The sequence below is a fragment of the Aplysia californica genome, unplaced genomic scaffold (genome assembly GCF_000002075.1).
Source record: "Aplysia californica isolate F4 #8 unplaced genomic scaffold, AplCal3.0 scaffold00824, whole genome shotgun sequence".
NCBI classification, from domain to species: domain Eukaryota; kingdom Metazoa; phylum Mollusca; class Gastropoda; order Aplysiida; family Aplysiidae; genus Aplysia; species Aplysia californica.
The window spans coordinates 165,610-181,190 of record NW_004798094.1 but is presented as its reverse complement, the minus strand read 5'-3'; the positions used below and the strand labels follow the sequence as shown (position 1 = coordinate 181,190).

The 15,581-nt window shown below is 39.8% G+C and overlaps 1 protein-coding gene across 5 annotated transcripts; it reads left to right on the top strand.

Moving 5' to 3' along the window:
* Positions 1–2,577: 2,577 nt before the first annotated feature.
* On the top strand, positions 2,578–12,029 carry LOC106013361 (transmembrane protein 141). Of its 5 annotated transcripts, none has more exons than XM_013088878.2 (5): positions 2,578–2,720; positions 5,603–5,810; positions 6,271–6,337; positions 7,687–7,884; positions 10,367–12,029. In XM_013088878.2, exons 2-5 carry the CDS (start codon positions 5,757–5,759, stop codon positions 10,405–10,407), a joined length of 360 nt encoding a protein of 119 aa, XP_012944332.1. In that variant the 5' UTR covers positions 2,578–2,720; positions 5,603–5,756; the 3' UTR covers positions 10,408–12,029. The 5 variants fall into 5 exon arrangements, with proteins under 5 accessions (XP_012944332.1, XP_012944331.1, XP_035828638.1 ...); XM_013088877.2 differs by having other exon boundaries at positions 2,578–2,745; XM_035972745.1 differs by having other exon boundaries at positions 2,597–2,677.
* The last annotated feature ends 3,552 nt before the right edge of the window (positions 12,030–15,581 follow it).

Genomic DNA, 15,581 nt, shown 5'->3' with positions numbered 1-15,581 from the left:
ACGCCCTTCCCAGTTTTTCGGCGTAATAAGAATGTAGTTTGGATTCCGATAAAGCCGACAACTCCGATCCGAGTTTAAAGCCGCCTGCAGTCGGCCAGATCTATGTGGGGCAAGTTGGAAATCATACGGAAATTTTTATACCTATCGGCGCTTACTGAGTCAGTCTCCGAAATCGGCGTTCTCTATGTTTTCGCCCTTACACAGGACGACACAGCGTTTTATTTAGCACTGGCGCTAATCGCAAACGCGGCGTTGCAAATATAGGCACTTCCATAAATAGGAGGCTCGTGTGCTGGGCAACATAAGGCTAGAATTTACTAGAAATTTATGTATGCTACTCAATGACATTGACAACGCTGGGCTTGGCTCTCTGAATACCATAAAAAAAAAAAAATCATGAGCGTGTCAGAGTGTTTCACTGATGTCACTTTGCTCTTATATGACCTAGACATAGAGATAGATTAAAATGCATTGTTTTATTCTTACCAATGAGTTTACAGTTCTAAGCTCATTGATTCATACCCTTACTTGTATTATAATATTATGAGTCTGTTAGCTGAAATTACATTTCCACACCCTCTTTTCTCCCCCCCCCCCCCTCTATCTCTCTCTCTCTCTCTCTCTCTCTCTCTCTCTCTCTCTCTCTCTCTCTCTCTCTGATCTCTCTCTCTCTCTCTCTCTGTCTGTCTCTCTCCCCCCCCCCCTCTCTCTCTCTCTCTCTCTCTCTCTCTCTCTCTCTCTCTCTCTCTCTGTCTCTGTCTCTGTCTCTCTCTCTCTCTCTCTCTCTCTGTCTGTCTCTCTCCCCCCCTCTCTCTCTCTCTCTCTCTCTCTCTCTGTCTGTCTCTCTCCCTCTCTTTTTCTCCCTTCTTCTCCTTTCCCCTTCTCTCTCATCCACATTTGTCTTGTGGCTGTGAACGTTTTTTTTAAAGGGGGCCGGGGGGGGGGGGGGGTGTAAGTTTTACTTGCTAGAGAACAGAGAACATAGGACAATAATGTACAACTCAAAAAGATCATCAAAGTGATCATCATCATTTATTCATGCTGTGTCAGACTGAAACGGATCCGGTAAGTTGTTTTGGCTTTTTAAAACTTTCACTCCCGCATACAGATAGCCTACTCTTCGAGAGAAAAAAAATTGGGGGGGGGGGGGGGGGAGTGGGGGGTGCTATCGTGGCCTAGAGGTTAAGGTGTGCGCCTCTCATTCAAAGGTCCCGGGTTTGAATACGGATATAGCGACGGAAAAAAAATTCTTCTCTAAAATTGTCTCCTTTCACATCCTTTAACTGCTCTCTATACCAATATTCTGTTGTCTGCTCTCGTCTCCACTTTCTGCTCTCACCCCTTTAACCTCCTTTAATTGCCCCCTTCTCGATCTGGGCTAGACCTGACTCTTTCTGCAGCCTTTCCACCTTCTCCTTGGCTCCTAATTCTCACTGCTGTCTTTCTGCCACACCCCTGATCTTCTGGTAGGCATAGAGTAGGAAAAATCTACACCTAGCCTTCTCGGATAAGGTGAAAAATCTCGGTGGTCTCGTGTACAAGCTGCGCGTGTTAAAGATCCCTGGTGGTCCAAAACCGATAGGCCTAAGAGTAGGCTTCGGCCGCCCCCCCCCCCCCCCCCCCGGGCAAAATTAAAAAATGTCCTACCAACTGAAAAATAATGTTAGGTGTGCTTATCCCGCGCGCCCATATGACCATGCAGTTGCGAGCGCCGCAAAACAATTAATACCCCCCCAAAAAGGAAAAATTTCAGCATATCACATATTATTGTGGACTGTCGCAATATAATTATTTTCAAGAAAATTTCAAAATTATTTGCACAACCCATAATTTTATTCGGGGAATGAAAACCATCCAATATTTCAATTTCACTAGATCTATAATTTGTGACATAGAGCCCCACCCCACAGGCCTATATATATGACGTCAATATTAATATTCGAGTAAAACGCGTAGGCCTAGGCCTGTAAAGAATTAACAAAAGGAATATATTGTCTTTGAATCCTTACCTAGGAAATTAAAAGTAGTTCTTTAAGCTCCTTGATCCTTACAAAACACGAGCATGTGCAAGCAAAGATCTAGGAGAGGCTTTGGTGCAAGTATAAAAGAGTATCGACATAATACAGACATCAGTCAAGGTCCGCTGCTTATTTCTCTGCTTGACCCGGATGCCGGATGCTCTTAAAAAACTTCTCTATACATGTCGTAGTAAGCCTATGAACAAATTATTATTCAGATCTTTCCTCATTATCGAGCTAGGCAATTAAAAATGTATGTTGTGAGGCCTAACACAATAGAGTCGATGTTCGACTCGCCCGCAACCATTATTATTTAGATCTTTCCTCATTATCGAAGCTAGCCTAGATGTATTTAAATTATGCATGTTGTGAGTCTTTATACTAGGGCCTAGGCCTAGTGTCTATTACTAAAATTGCAATAACTCTTTGCTTGCAACCACAATAACCCCATAGATGTACACCCCTAGGCAAAAGGGGGCAACTCTATGAATAACCCACATCTACCTGCATCGTAAAAATAGTCATTGAAAGTTAGGTAAACAGTTGTGTCCTGTTCGCACTTGCCTGTTGTGTAAACAACTCCACGAACAGCTGAAGGAAGATCATCAAAGACTTTTTGTAGAGAAGTGTGACTCAGCCATGCATGCATCCTCCCTACAGTATAGTGAAGGCCCTGCTGACTTAATTAAATAATTAAATAATGTAAATGAAACTTTGTCTCTTTCAGGTAATGATTAATGGATATCTAGTCTAGATCTACATTGTCTAAGTTTTGGCTGGGGAAAACAAACAGGAAAAAGACAGAATTTACGTATCCGAGGGGGGAGTCCTCTTTGACTTTGGGCTTTGGAGAACAACAAGTAGGCCTACCACCTTCACTTAGAGTTCTCGGATGAAAAAACTAGAAAATTTTCAAGATCTACTTATACGTATTACTATTACTCATTTTGATTCTTCTATTAGGCCCAGATCTATATCAATGTGTAGTTGCAGCTATAGCTCTTTGAAGTGCTTCACTTCATGGTCATCATGAATACTGAATACTAGCCACACCATCACTATCACTAGGGGGTGGGGTGACTCTTGTGGCCTAGGCCTAGAGGTTAAGATGTTCGCCTCTCATTCAAAGGTCCCGGGTTCGAATCTGAGTAGTGACAGAAAAATTTTCTTCTCTAAAATTGTCTTCTTCCCCTCCTTTCCTGGTCTCTAGCAATGACTGTCGTCTGCTTTCGTCTCTACACTTGCCTCCCTGTCCCCATCACCTCCTTTGTCCCCCTCCTCTGTTTAACTCACTTCAGACTGGGCTCTTTCACCAGTCACAAGCGTTGAAGACTGGCGTTTTTCGGAGTATTTCAATAAATCACCACAACTCTCAGAATTACCCTTCTATTGTAATTATTTTTTGACACAGTAAAGTAACATTCAAGTCAAGCTTAATATAACACAAAAAAGTAAAGTTGTCTGTAGTCTAACTTTAAATATGATTTTTTAAAAATTGGCATGAATTTGATTTTCCGAAAAATTTCCACAGACATGACAGGTAGGATGAAGTTCACAACAACAACAAAAATAAAAGTTTAAAGTGTTGTATCTTGATTTGTATGCATGTGTGAATGTTTGGTGCAAGTATAAAAGCTGGTCTGTGCCTTGATTCAGACCCATGCGCTGAATTACATGAGACAGATGTACGGCACGACGTTGTGATTTCGCTGCGAGAACAACAACACCAGTAGTTAGTGCTAGATCTAGCCCTAAAACTACGACTCGGGCCGTGTTTGGGTACATATCCAGGATCCTAACTATCAGACACATCATATTCTGAGACACTAGAACTAGTAAAACGTACAGAAGTATCGAAAACGGCAAAATTATGTAATTCTTAAATTCTTATTCATGCGACTTCTTCGACCGTTACTACGACGCGACTGTCGGATTACTATCAGCTGTATAGAAAAAAACAAAGCGCGAGTTCCGGTCAGTTCAGCCCCAGTTGGGGTCACTGTCCTTCACCTTCAATAACTTAAAAACTACGGATCCCAGATATATGAAACGAAGTGTAAGTAGCTCAGGCTTGGCCAAACAAGGGTACGAGGCGGGTCCCGCGATCCGTGCGTGATTTGTAGAGCGAAAAAAAAAATTCCAAAGTTGGTCACGCACTGCTCGTGGGAGCCGTCGCGAGCGTCGCGGCGGGGGTCACGCAACTGTTGTGTGAACCGTCTGAAGTGAGTTAACGTCCTGTGCGCTCATATATATGACCTTATAATATACAGTAGTCTCCGCCTAAGATCCCACTGCTTATGATCCCGGTTCGCTTAAGATCCCGTTGTTTTAGGAAAATAGAATTTTTACCATACACAAAAGTCACCCCTAAGATCCCGCTCTGATGGTCTACATGCGGCTAAGATCCCGCATTTCAGATAATAATTTGCTAAACAAAAACCCAGGCGGGCACAGCCGATCAACCAAGAGTGAAAAGTTGAGATAATAAACTGTCCGTCGCGTCAAGATCAGCCACTATCGTGAATGTGATCACATACACATTGTAAAACTCGATGTAGCGATACAATGTTTGCCCCAGACAGGATCACACCGGGGTGTGAACTGACCGACGCGTTTGTTTTCCCCACGCATCGCACTCACACCTGAGCTCGCCACCTAAACTTGCATCACTTGCTGGGTGGGTAGGGCCTACACGTTCGCTCCAGGCGGGATCACATCGAACCGTGAACTCTTCCCTGACCATTGCAGCAGTTGTCTCTACTCCCGAATTTTCGACACAGACTGAATTTTAATTTGGGTGTTCACAACGTAATGTGTAACGACAAAAGTGGTTGGTTTTTTGGTTTTTTTGGGGGTTTTTTTTTTGGGGGGGGAAGGGAGACTCGGTCAGAGATGGAAAGCTATACATTTTTGACAGGTAAAGGGGAGGGGCAACTGAATAAGTGTAGATCTTGAGACTCATGATAGGATAATAAGTGAAAATGGCATGCCTCATGCCACTATGCACCGTGATAGGTCATCGAGGTTAACCACTCTTTGCTCGCCATATGCCATAAACCCACCAAGGGGGCATGGGCATGTCAGTGCATTGTATTATTGTAGAGAGGAGGGAGACCATTTTACCAATTGTGAGCCTTAACATGGGTCACCATAGATTCTTCCCTGTGTTCATCGGTTAAGATCCCGGTTTGCCTAAGATCCCGCATTTCCTTGCGTCGAGCACCGGGATCTTAGGCGGAGACTAGATAACTGTATTTGCAGTTGCAAACGCCGTAAAAGACTTTTACCAACAAAAACCCCCCCACCTCAGAGGGCAGGGTCAGAGGGTGTCAGGGACAACAATAATAGGCTAAATCCCAAGACATTCATTATCAAGGGCAAGGTTTATGACCATTTATGTTTAAATAGACTTACAGGCATAATTTGGTTTTACACAAAAATAAACTTTTTGGCACCAAAATTTAAAAAAAGTGTTTTGTCAGCTTATGGCAGAGATAGATCTATTATTTTATCAACATAAGATCTCTTTTAGGGACTCCACTGTTCTCTTTTGGTTTCTCATTGTAATCTGTCCCTTCCCTCAGGTGAGGGACCACTCGTATTGATAATTTGTTGACTGGACCCCCTGATTTGATTTAGAAAAAAACTTCAACTGAACAAATTGATCTTAAGTCTGTTGATGAGGCCACTGTGACAGCGACCCGTTCATGCCACGGGACTTGCTGATTTTAATGACTAATGATGAGTAGTCTCGACCCCAGAGGAGATGATGAGCTGTCTGATAGATATCCAGTAAGTCTACCACCATTAAGTCAAAAATATAAGTAATTAATTAATTATAGTAGGGGGCCCTAATTCTAGACTGATATTATAAAATTAGAAGTAGAAAAGGCAGTTAATTATATAACTTTAGTAGCATCGTAGGCTACTTTTGGATGATATCAAATTAATGCATTTGTAGTTTAAATTTAATCTACTACTTTTGATAAGAAAATTATAAGACTGGGTTGCGTTTTTCATTTGGACCATAGGCCTACCCTAAAATATTATAATAAATTGATGTAACGAATGATTTTGAATTAAAAAATAAATTATTGAAATTATTGAAAATGTAATAATGAGATTTTTAGAATATAAGATAAAAAATATATTGATATTATTGACAGCCCCGCCCGTTGTTGTACTTAATTTGAAATGTAATGATGAGATTTGATGTGGGGATTTTATCGTCCCTTTTTTTTCCCCTTCAAAGCATTACAAGACATACAAGGCTTGTCAGTCCAAGGCTTTTATGACGGGTTCTGTCACGTTATTTGGAGGTAGGACGATTCGTTTTATGTCTTGTGTGTCAGGTCTTATTTATATTATCATAAAAATGGGTGTCGGTTTAATTGATGATCTACTTATGTATCGTTCTTCAGTTCAGCTTTGTAATTCGTATTCAAAAAGCAGTGCAAGATTGCAATTTAGGGGCTTTAGGTTGCTTTCATACACACTGCTGCATCAAAATTAATTTATATATATATAATATTATATATGTATAAATATACATGTCCATTCCATGAACCATAGTGTTATATTATGCTGTCCAAAAATTTTCCCAGATGGGGCATCTGTGACGTTGTGGTTCGAATTCCAAAGTCACTACTCCCTGCACGTATAACATATGAAAAGGATGTTGATATTTCAGTCTATATATACTTCTTATCATGTAATGCATGCTGTTGTCCATAGATACTTACTTTACTTTTTCATCTTCTGTTGCCGTAAAGCGTCGAGGGGAGATGCAGTTTTCTATGGTAGGCCAGCTCCGCAGCTCTTTCAGTTGTGATGTTATGTTTTCTCAGGGTTTCCTTGACACCCTCGATCCACTGTCCGTATATATCTAAGTGATATAATATGGTTCAGATAGAAGATACAGTTAATGATTTGCCGATGGAGGGTAAACTCGACTTTGTACCGGGGTCAGGGCTAACTCTTTGTCAGCTGTTCACTCAGAGAAACATTCTAGATTCTGGTTCACAGTGACGAAAAATTCAAGCAAAAGTTAATTATGATCAATTTATTTTTGACATTTTTTTATATATATCATCAAATCTTTGTCAATTGGTTTTGAACCTTTACATTTCATTTTCCTCCTTTGTTGTTTGGTATAAAAGTGTTCATTTTAACAAATCATCTGCAAAAAAAAGTTTAAAGTTTATTTTTAAGTTGAAGGTCATGTGGTTACTTGAGGGAGGTATTGGGCTGCCAAGAGCGAAATGCTCGCAGCTAAAGGGATTTGAAAACAACAACAACAACAACAACAACAACAACAACAACATCTAATCGTTTAAGTTTTCAGTGAAAAAATAATTATTTTCCTCCATACCCTGTGCGTTTATCTTTAAGTCATGCTCCATTCATAAACACAAGCACCTAAAAATGTCTTTGCTGATATTTTTCTGCCTGAAACATTTCCAAGTGCCCATATAGTATGTCTTGTGTGTACTTTATTCATGATAAGAAATTGTGGTTTATAATCATGACCCTCTCTGGAGTCAATGGTTCATTTGAATTTGATCAGTTCTGAGTAATGGGGGAAAAATATATCTTCTGAGGGCGAACAGCTGTGTCGATAGATAGGGGTGTAAAACATTATGATTGCAAATTACCTTTTATTTCACAGCTGCTATATGTGTGTATGTTGTGATGGATCACTGGTACCAAAAGTTTAAGCCCAGCATAACCAGACAGTGGCTGGTGGCTGGCCCTATCATGGCCGGCGCGGGAATAGCCTACGCTGTGACCATGAACAGAACCTGGAATTGTCAGAACATGTGGATGGCAATGGAGGAGAGGCATTCTGCGTTGACCCCTGCGAAAGGTCAGTGTTGATTTTCTAAATGTGAAGCTTGCTGACAATATGAGTCACATCTCGGATTCAGGCCCTATGGAAATTGATACATCATGTGTATGGGTTAGGTTTTTACAATTGATAAGTATAAAATAACAAAAGGTATATTATACTTAAAGAATATTGTATCAATTAAAAATCTGCAAATTTGACTTTTGTGTCGAATTTTGGCCAATATCTCCATTTACGGATAGTGAGAAGTAACTCATTTTGTCAGCATGCCTCATTTACCCCTTGTTGATCATAACTTTGCATGAAGATACGCTGGAGGGATCTTTCTATTTCAAATGTTTTAGATTGGAATGAAACAGGTGGTTTCGAATGTTCTTGATAGCATTTTTGTTTTGAGTTATTATAATACAGTGGAACTCGGATTCAACGAGGTCGCCGGGCCTGACCTAAAATCTCGTTGAATCCGAGTGTTTGTTATAGCAAACATGAAGTTTTGTGTAGTTAATTACAGGTACTGAGCAAGTAATCATGTATAAAGAGAAGTCACAAGTAGTGCCTGAAATGCCTGCATATTATGAGCTGTGTGAAAAAAAAAAAGACCGATTCGTTCAAATGCACTCCTGTGTCATCTCGATTGTTTACCACAAAGTTGTGGTGCTGTGTAGAGCCTAGCATAAGGGCAACTTTTGATTTTATAGACAAGCGCACAATTCATTACGAAGATCTACGCCAAGACTAGCTTATCATTGTGTAATAATGATCAGTTGACGAAGGGAAAAGAAGACTGTGACGCGTTTGTATTTGCGACGTTCAACGCCCTGACCGCTAGTGCGCACCCCCCCATCCCCGACACACACACACAGCCACACGTGTGCAGGCGGCCCATCCGACCCCGACACACGCCAGAGTAGACTTGTGCGCGTGCCAACAACGCATGTATTGGTAGGAAAAAAGGCCGCTGATTGGTCGCATGCAATCGGCTAAGTGAATAATGGTTCACGATGCTGTTGCAATGGACATGTCCGGGAATAGATAAAGTTCGTTCTTGGAGAAAAATGAGTGAAGCCACGTCTGCGGGGGCTGTTTACCCTGGAAGCGACCTCGTTGAATCCGAGCTCATTGATTTGAGTGCTCATTGAATCCGTGTTATTTTTATTGGTTTTGAAGAAGACCAAAAAACCAGGGATTCTATCTCATCTCGTTGAATCCGAGTTCCCGTTGAATCCGAGCTCGTTAAATCCGAGTTACACTGTAATATTTTTAGAAATTTTACTCCAAAAGACACAACTGTTTAACTTCTTGTGTCTGTGGTGTAACATTGCCATCGCACACAGAAGATCTTGAGTTTGATTCTCGTGTGGGGTGAATTTTTATTGAGTGTCTCAATCTTTCTGCTGGGACAAATAATATTATATCTCTCAGCACAGCTGGTTCTCACAGGAGGGGTGAAACCCGCTCCTTAAATGATCCAAACTGTGTCAATGAGGGTGAAGAAACACCTACACTTTATAAAAAAAAGGTTAAAGAGAACACAGCTGCAGTTTTCCTAGTCATGTTGGGATACTCTGAGTCTGATATAATGTGGTTGACATTCTTTCAAATAAGAAAATGATAAAAGATTTATGGTAACTTATCTAGTGTGATTTTTCAATGATGTTTAGTTAAATGTTAATACGTTTTTTGGCACTTGTAACACAAACAAAATATCGTAAGTGCCAAAATTTAGAGACATAGTTTAGGAGATAGGCTGCTTTTATCCTGCCTTTTTGGAGAGACACTCATTGAAATATCTGCTCCTCTGGAGAATTGAACTGGCATCTTCTGCATGTAATGTAGAGTGCTGCAGTACCATCCGAAACTACTATGCACAACAGATGTTGGTCCAAATGTGTTTTTTGGGATGGGTGGTCAGCAGAGATGTTACTGTAAGCATCATTTTTTTTTTTTCTTTTGAGCTTGGGGGTGTGGAGAGTAACAGAGAAAATGTAGGGATCTGTTGGACCAAAGTTCTTATACTTAATTAGCTCCTAGAATGTAGTGATGTTGTGGGAAGTGGTTAGGCCTGAGGGGTAGAACCCAAATGGCCGCTGGATCGGAAAAGTAAAGTAAAGTGGGAAGTTGTTTAGACCCTTGTGAGATTTTCATTCTCTGATTGTAGCCACATGTTTTATGATTTATACCCAAAAAAATGATGCCTTTTTGCATGGGTTATGTTCATTTTTATTTTCAAAAAATATATAATATATAAAAAGTGGGCTTAAAAAAAAGCACAACATGCTTATAAGAGTATCATAAATACTTTGATGATTTAGATTTATAACAGAAATTCTCTTCAGCTACCCAGTGGGGTACGTTCCCCTTCCATTGTTTGTACTGTGCTTTCTTTGATATTGTTTAGCCTGAGCACAAAAGTCTGGGTCTTACAGATCATTGCATAGTTTTAAATTAATCCGTGTTATGCACTATATGTTACATGTGAATTTTGTTCTTTGTTTTTCAGAGAGGCTAGCAATGAGAATAGCTGAAGATGAGGAGGATTAGAAGATGATGCTGGAGGTGAGGAGGGTTAGATTAGAGGATAATGCTGAAGATGAGGATTAGAGGATGAAGAGGATTAGGTGATGGTGGATGCTGAGGTTGAGGAAGGTTAGAGGACGAAGAGGATTCAGTGATGCTACTGAGGATGAGGAGGTCAGGAGGATGAGGAGATCATATATTTCACAACATATATGTGTAACCTTGATAGAAGCACCTAGAAGACTTTTCTTATGTTTTCACCCACACAGTCATGACTTTGATTGTAGAAATTGCTGCGCTGACAAATTTGAATTTTCACTTCAGCCATGAAAACTGTCTCTCTGACGAAAATAGAAATTCCCCCACATCTCTCTTTGCCAGTCAGAATTGTGTCACTCCTGTCGTCGTTATTGTCACCCCGACTGTCAGAATCGTCACCTACAGCATGGAATTTTACCTAAAACATCTGATGCCCAATTATTGCTGGTGTATCTTTGACAAACCTAATGTTACTCGATCACTTGATTATAAATTAGTATTTCACCTCGGGATGAGATATATTCGCAGTAATGGTGTTGTTTGACCTGTTTAGTGGTATTTGGATGATGTCATTATTGACCAGGTCACAGAGCTGTTTGTGTCCATTATATATATGAGAAAACAGCTGTATACAACATGCAATGGGGTCGGCTTCAATCAAACATGGTTAATCAGAGAACGGCGGGAAACCAAAAGAAAATTTAATCCAAAAGAAAATGTAATCCGTAATTTTTTTCTTTCCTCTATTTGAGCAACCTCTCTTAACCAAACGCTCAGATAAACTGAAAAATATTTAGTAGACTCCACTGTATTTTTGAAGGAAAGATTCTCAAAACTCCTGACTGCACCCATTATTATGATTGGATGTTATAAAAGGTTTTGTAGCGATATAATAATGGTAGGCTACTTCATGTTCAATGGAATACCAGGTATACATGTGTAAATAAATAAATGAATGTTTGTTGAAGTGCCAGTAGAAAGTGAATTAAAAATAGTATTAACACTAATACATGCAGTTCGAAGTAATTGTACGTTTAAATGCAAAATGTTGCATTTGGAGGACTAATGAATGTTTGAAATGGTTTTGATAATGACACTGATACATATTATAGTGCAGGAGGTAGAAAGAGACAGCCTATCTTTTTAAAATGTAATATTTGCTTTAGAACATTTAACATGTGTCACTTAATCATTGCACAAAAGGAAATAATCTGCTTTTTTATTTTACAGATTTTGATTGATATATATATATATATATATATATATATATATATGGTAATTATACTATTGCTAATGTTATGATGTCAGAAACTTAATGGAATCATTTTTGCTAGCCTGGATTTAGCTTTTGTTTTCTTGTGTTGAAGTAAGTATATAGTTTGCTCAAGCGTTTACAAGATTTTTATACAAGAACAAGAGAGATGGGCATTAGCGGAATGCATATTACATGTATGTGTGACTGTGCTATGATATAACATTAGATTTATGACTTTTGTATTATACCTCATGATATGCTTTGCAGTACTGATTTCACTGATTTCTGTGGTTTTGTTGAATAAAGTTTTCTTGCCTGATAATAAGTATAATACAGTAGGCTTTTTAAAAATTTAACACAGAATTCCCTTTGCCACTATTTTTGTTCCTTATCTTTTCTATGCATTGCAACTTCCCTTAACACGAACTTCTCTTGCCTTATGGGGTTCTTGTTAGGGTGTTACCCTATCATGTGTACCAGTGTCTTAGTTGATTGCCTCTCATTCAATAGGTCCGGGGTTTGAATCCGGATAGCTACGAAAAATTTTCTTCTCTAAAAAAAATTAAAATTTCCTTTCATATCCTTTCCTGCTCTCTAACAATGTTCTGTCGTTTGCTTTCATCTCCACTTTCTGTCCTCACCCCCTCACCTCCTTTGCCCCCTCCTTTGTGCTCCTGACTCTTTCTGCAGCCTTTCTATTGCTACTCCTTGGCTCCTTCTTACTAATCTTACTGCAGTCCTTTAGCCACACCCCTGATCTTATGTAGGTAAGATGTGTTTGTTCGTCTAACAATGCCATCGCTTAGAAGCGGCTCCATGTGCATGTCGTAATTATTCGGCATACTTTTCTTAAATGCTGGGGATGAAGATGACGACTTATTTTCAAAGTACTGGTCACCCTATACTCTCTGTGAGGAGTTGGGAATGAGAATGAGGGTTGTGTCCAGTCCCTAAGGGCAGCCTGTGAGGATCTAGAATAAGCACCCCCCCCCCCCCCCCACATTTAAAAAAAAAAAAAATCCCAACAAACTAACACCAGGATTAACCTGCATAATATCATGTTTAATTAATACATCATCATCATCATCATCATCATCATCATCATCAGCATCATCATCAAAAAATTTTTAAAAAAAAATGAAGTAACCGAATTTTGTTGCAAGTGCCACAAAACTCTTTACTAAATCATATTATTTAGGTCATTGTGGAGGTGGGTTCCAACCCTGCCTATCAGGGCTAGGGGCAGGCCTAACCTAGACTGAGAGGGATACAACTATAACGTCCCAGCAGAAAGACCGGATACTCAAATTAAAAAAAAAATCTCCACACACTGGGCCTGTATGCACGTCAGAACCGGTTTTAAACGTGTTTAGAGCTTAACCCTATCTGTACGCCCTGGCAGGGGCGAAGGCTGACTTGTTTGACAGGGTAATCAAAGTCAAAGGGAAACGGGACCAGATATGGCCTGGAGATATTATTATCACACAAGAATCTTACTGGAGGCGGCGACTCTGAGTTGTGAATTGTGAATGAAAACAAATCCGGAATTCATATTGTATGTTCAACCGCCAAAATAATCAGGAAAGTATCTTATTAAATATTTATTCCAACTAAAATTAAATTTAACTTTAGATGTGAATACACAAAGCAAAGAAGCAGAGATGTCAGTATTAGATGTTATAGATCTACCCGTGAGTCTAACTCTTTGATAGAACATGACAATTATCCTTTTTTTAAATTTCACATTTGGCTGTTTTTTTGTCTAGCCTTTCGCGGCCAGGAGGCGGTGTCATAATCGGGGTCATGATCTGATTATAGGACGGTAAAAAGTCGAGGAAAAAAAAGCAAGCACTTGCAGCAGTAAAGAGATTGTTAGAAGTTAGTTCCCCTCACATTTGTGAGGTAGACTCGACCAGTGTAATAGTTAGCTTACATAATCAGAGTTTGCGACTGCTTATAACTGTGGCCCCAAAGGGGTGAACAGGGTATTTATGGCAATGAAACAGTTGTGACTGCTATGGACCTGTTCCCTTCAACTTTATTGGTAGACTCTTCCAGCTTCACTTTAAGCTTACTTTATATTATTTATAATCAAAGCTTGTGACTGCTTATGGAGTGACACGAGAGAGGGGAGCAGGCTATTTCTGTGGCAGTGAAACCTTTTTGAATATTAGGCATACTGTTCATTCTTGATTATGAACGTCTTTTTACATTTAATTTATGAGGTTTACGTTTATAGGTGAATTTGGCAGCGACAATGTTTCAAGGAAGGGAAGCAGTGATTATTTGATTATATAGACGCCTGGCCCCTGCGCCCTGGGGTTATTTTGTACCCCCGGGGTTATATTCTTCACATTAAAGAATACTTCTAGTATGTACGAAGATCTCTTTGAAACGTTCAATATATCTCTCAAAATATCCTTTTGACAGACTGCCTATGCAAAGCGACGGATCGGATTAACGAGTAAATTTCCTCTGGAAAGTGGTGGCACAGAGTTCCCCACGCCGCATAGATACGATAGTAAAACACGACGTACGGGTAGGGTTAAACGCCGTTAGCTGTACAGGCCCTAGAGATCTAAACGCGTAACCCAAACCGGATTTGGTACATTATGCACATGTATCCGGAAATGTGTTGCTGAACGCATGAGAATGATTAATAGATTACTGGGCAAACCCGCTCCGCTGTCACTGTGTGCTTTCGGGCCTTCGGTTTCCAACCATCTAGATCTACATAATACGGTACGTGGGAGTTTCTGAACTCTTCAGCATGTCGCGAAAAGGGTCAGAAATGCGAACTTCAGTGCAGAGGAAATTCGAATCTGTCCCCCCGGTTTTATGCACTCAAAAAAATTCTGAAATTATGCAAACTGAACTAATAAAATGTGAAATTACATGTATTCGATCCTGCTAATTTCAACAAAGAATGATAAAGGAAAATAATCTGAAATTATGCAAAAAATGATTAAATTTTGCAAAATTATGCGGGGTGCATAAATACACGGGGACAGTCAAATTATATATTTTAGCCTACTATTTCAAGAGCTGCAAGTAGAAAAAGTGACCCTTTTCAGCAGCCACAGCGCCACCATAAAGAGTGAGATGAAGAAAGATATAATATAATGGCAGAGAATAGCATCGAAGGTGGCCACATTCGGCGTGGCAGTGCGAACTGGGGATATGAAAGTGAAAGAGAAATATAGAAAGCACTGAAAGAAGCGCCGGTTCTCAACAAATAGAGAGACAAGGCGAAAACAGAATGAGGGCAAACACCAGTGCCAGTGCCCTTCGAAGAAGTGATATGTGTCACGACGCGATGGAATCAGGCTCTCGTCAAATTTTGGGCTCATTGAGTTATTGTATCATCTTAAAAATAGTGTTCATTTGTCTTGCTTTCGATGAAAAAAGTAGCCTACCGGGTATCCATCTATCTTCAACAGAAGTCGAGATTTTTCGAATTGAAGGAGGTCAGGGTCTCCTGGTTTCAGAGGTGAAATTAACGAGGAAATGGTCGCCAAAATTTGGTCTCTTCCATTGCTTGCGAGTCCTTGGAAACTGTAAATATACCTTTTTTGTGCCTTTGATCAATAAAATCCACACAAAAGGTGTTTATAATGGACATAAAAGGTATTGAGCCAAAAAGAAAGAAAAAAAAAAGAAGAAAATTAGAAAAAAAAATGCACAACGGTCAGAAAAAAACGCTAGTTTGTTTGATTTCATTGTAGTCGACGATCGCCTGATTTCATCATGATGCCTCACATATTGTCAATCGTTGGGGACAAATAAAATAATGTTGACTTGGCCCAGTAGCGCAAAGTGACGAGCACTTGCTGCAGGAGAGTTTTTATTTAGTTTTAGTGTGTTTTACCGAACTTTCAACACAATAAGGTCATATAAATGCCGA

What these genes read in the sequence shown, in the direction of transcription:
- LOC106013361 (XM_013088878.2), top strand. Translation starts at nt 5,757, where the DNA reads ATGATGAGTAGTCTCGACCCCAGAGGAGATGATGAGCTGTCTGATAGA. An exon ending in TTCTGTCACGTTATTTGGAG is followed by an intron (nt 6,338 to 7,686) that starts GTAGGACGATTC and finishes TTTATTTCACAG; the next exon opens with CTGCTATATGTGTGTATGTT. An exon ending in TGCGTTGACCCCTGCGAAAG is followed by an intron (nt 7,885 to 10,366) that starts GTCAGTGTTGAT and finishes TTTGTTTTTCAG; the next exon opens with AGAGGCTAGCAATGAGAATA.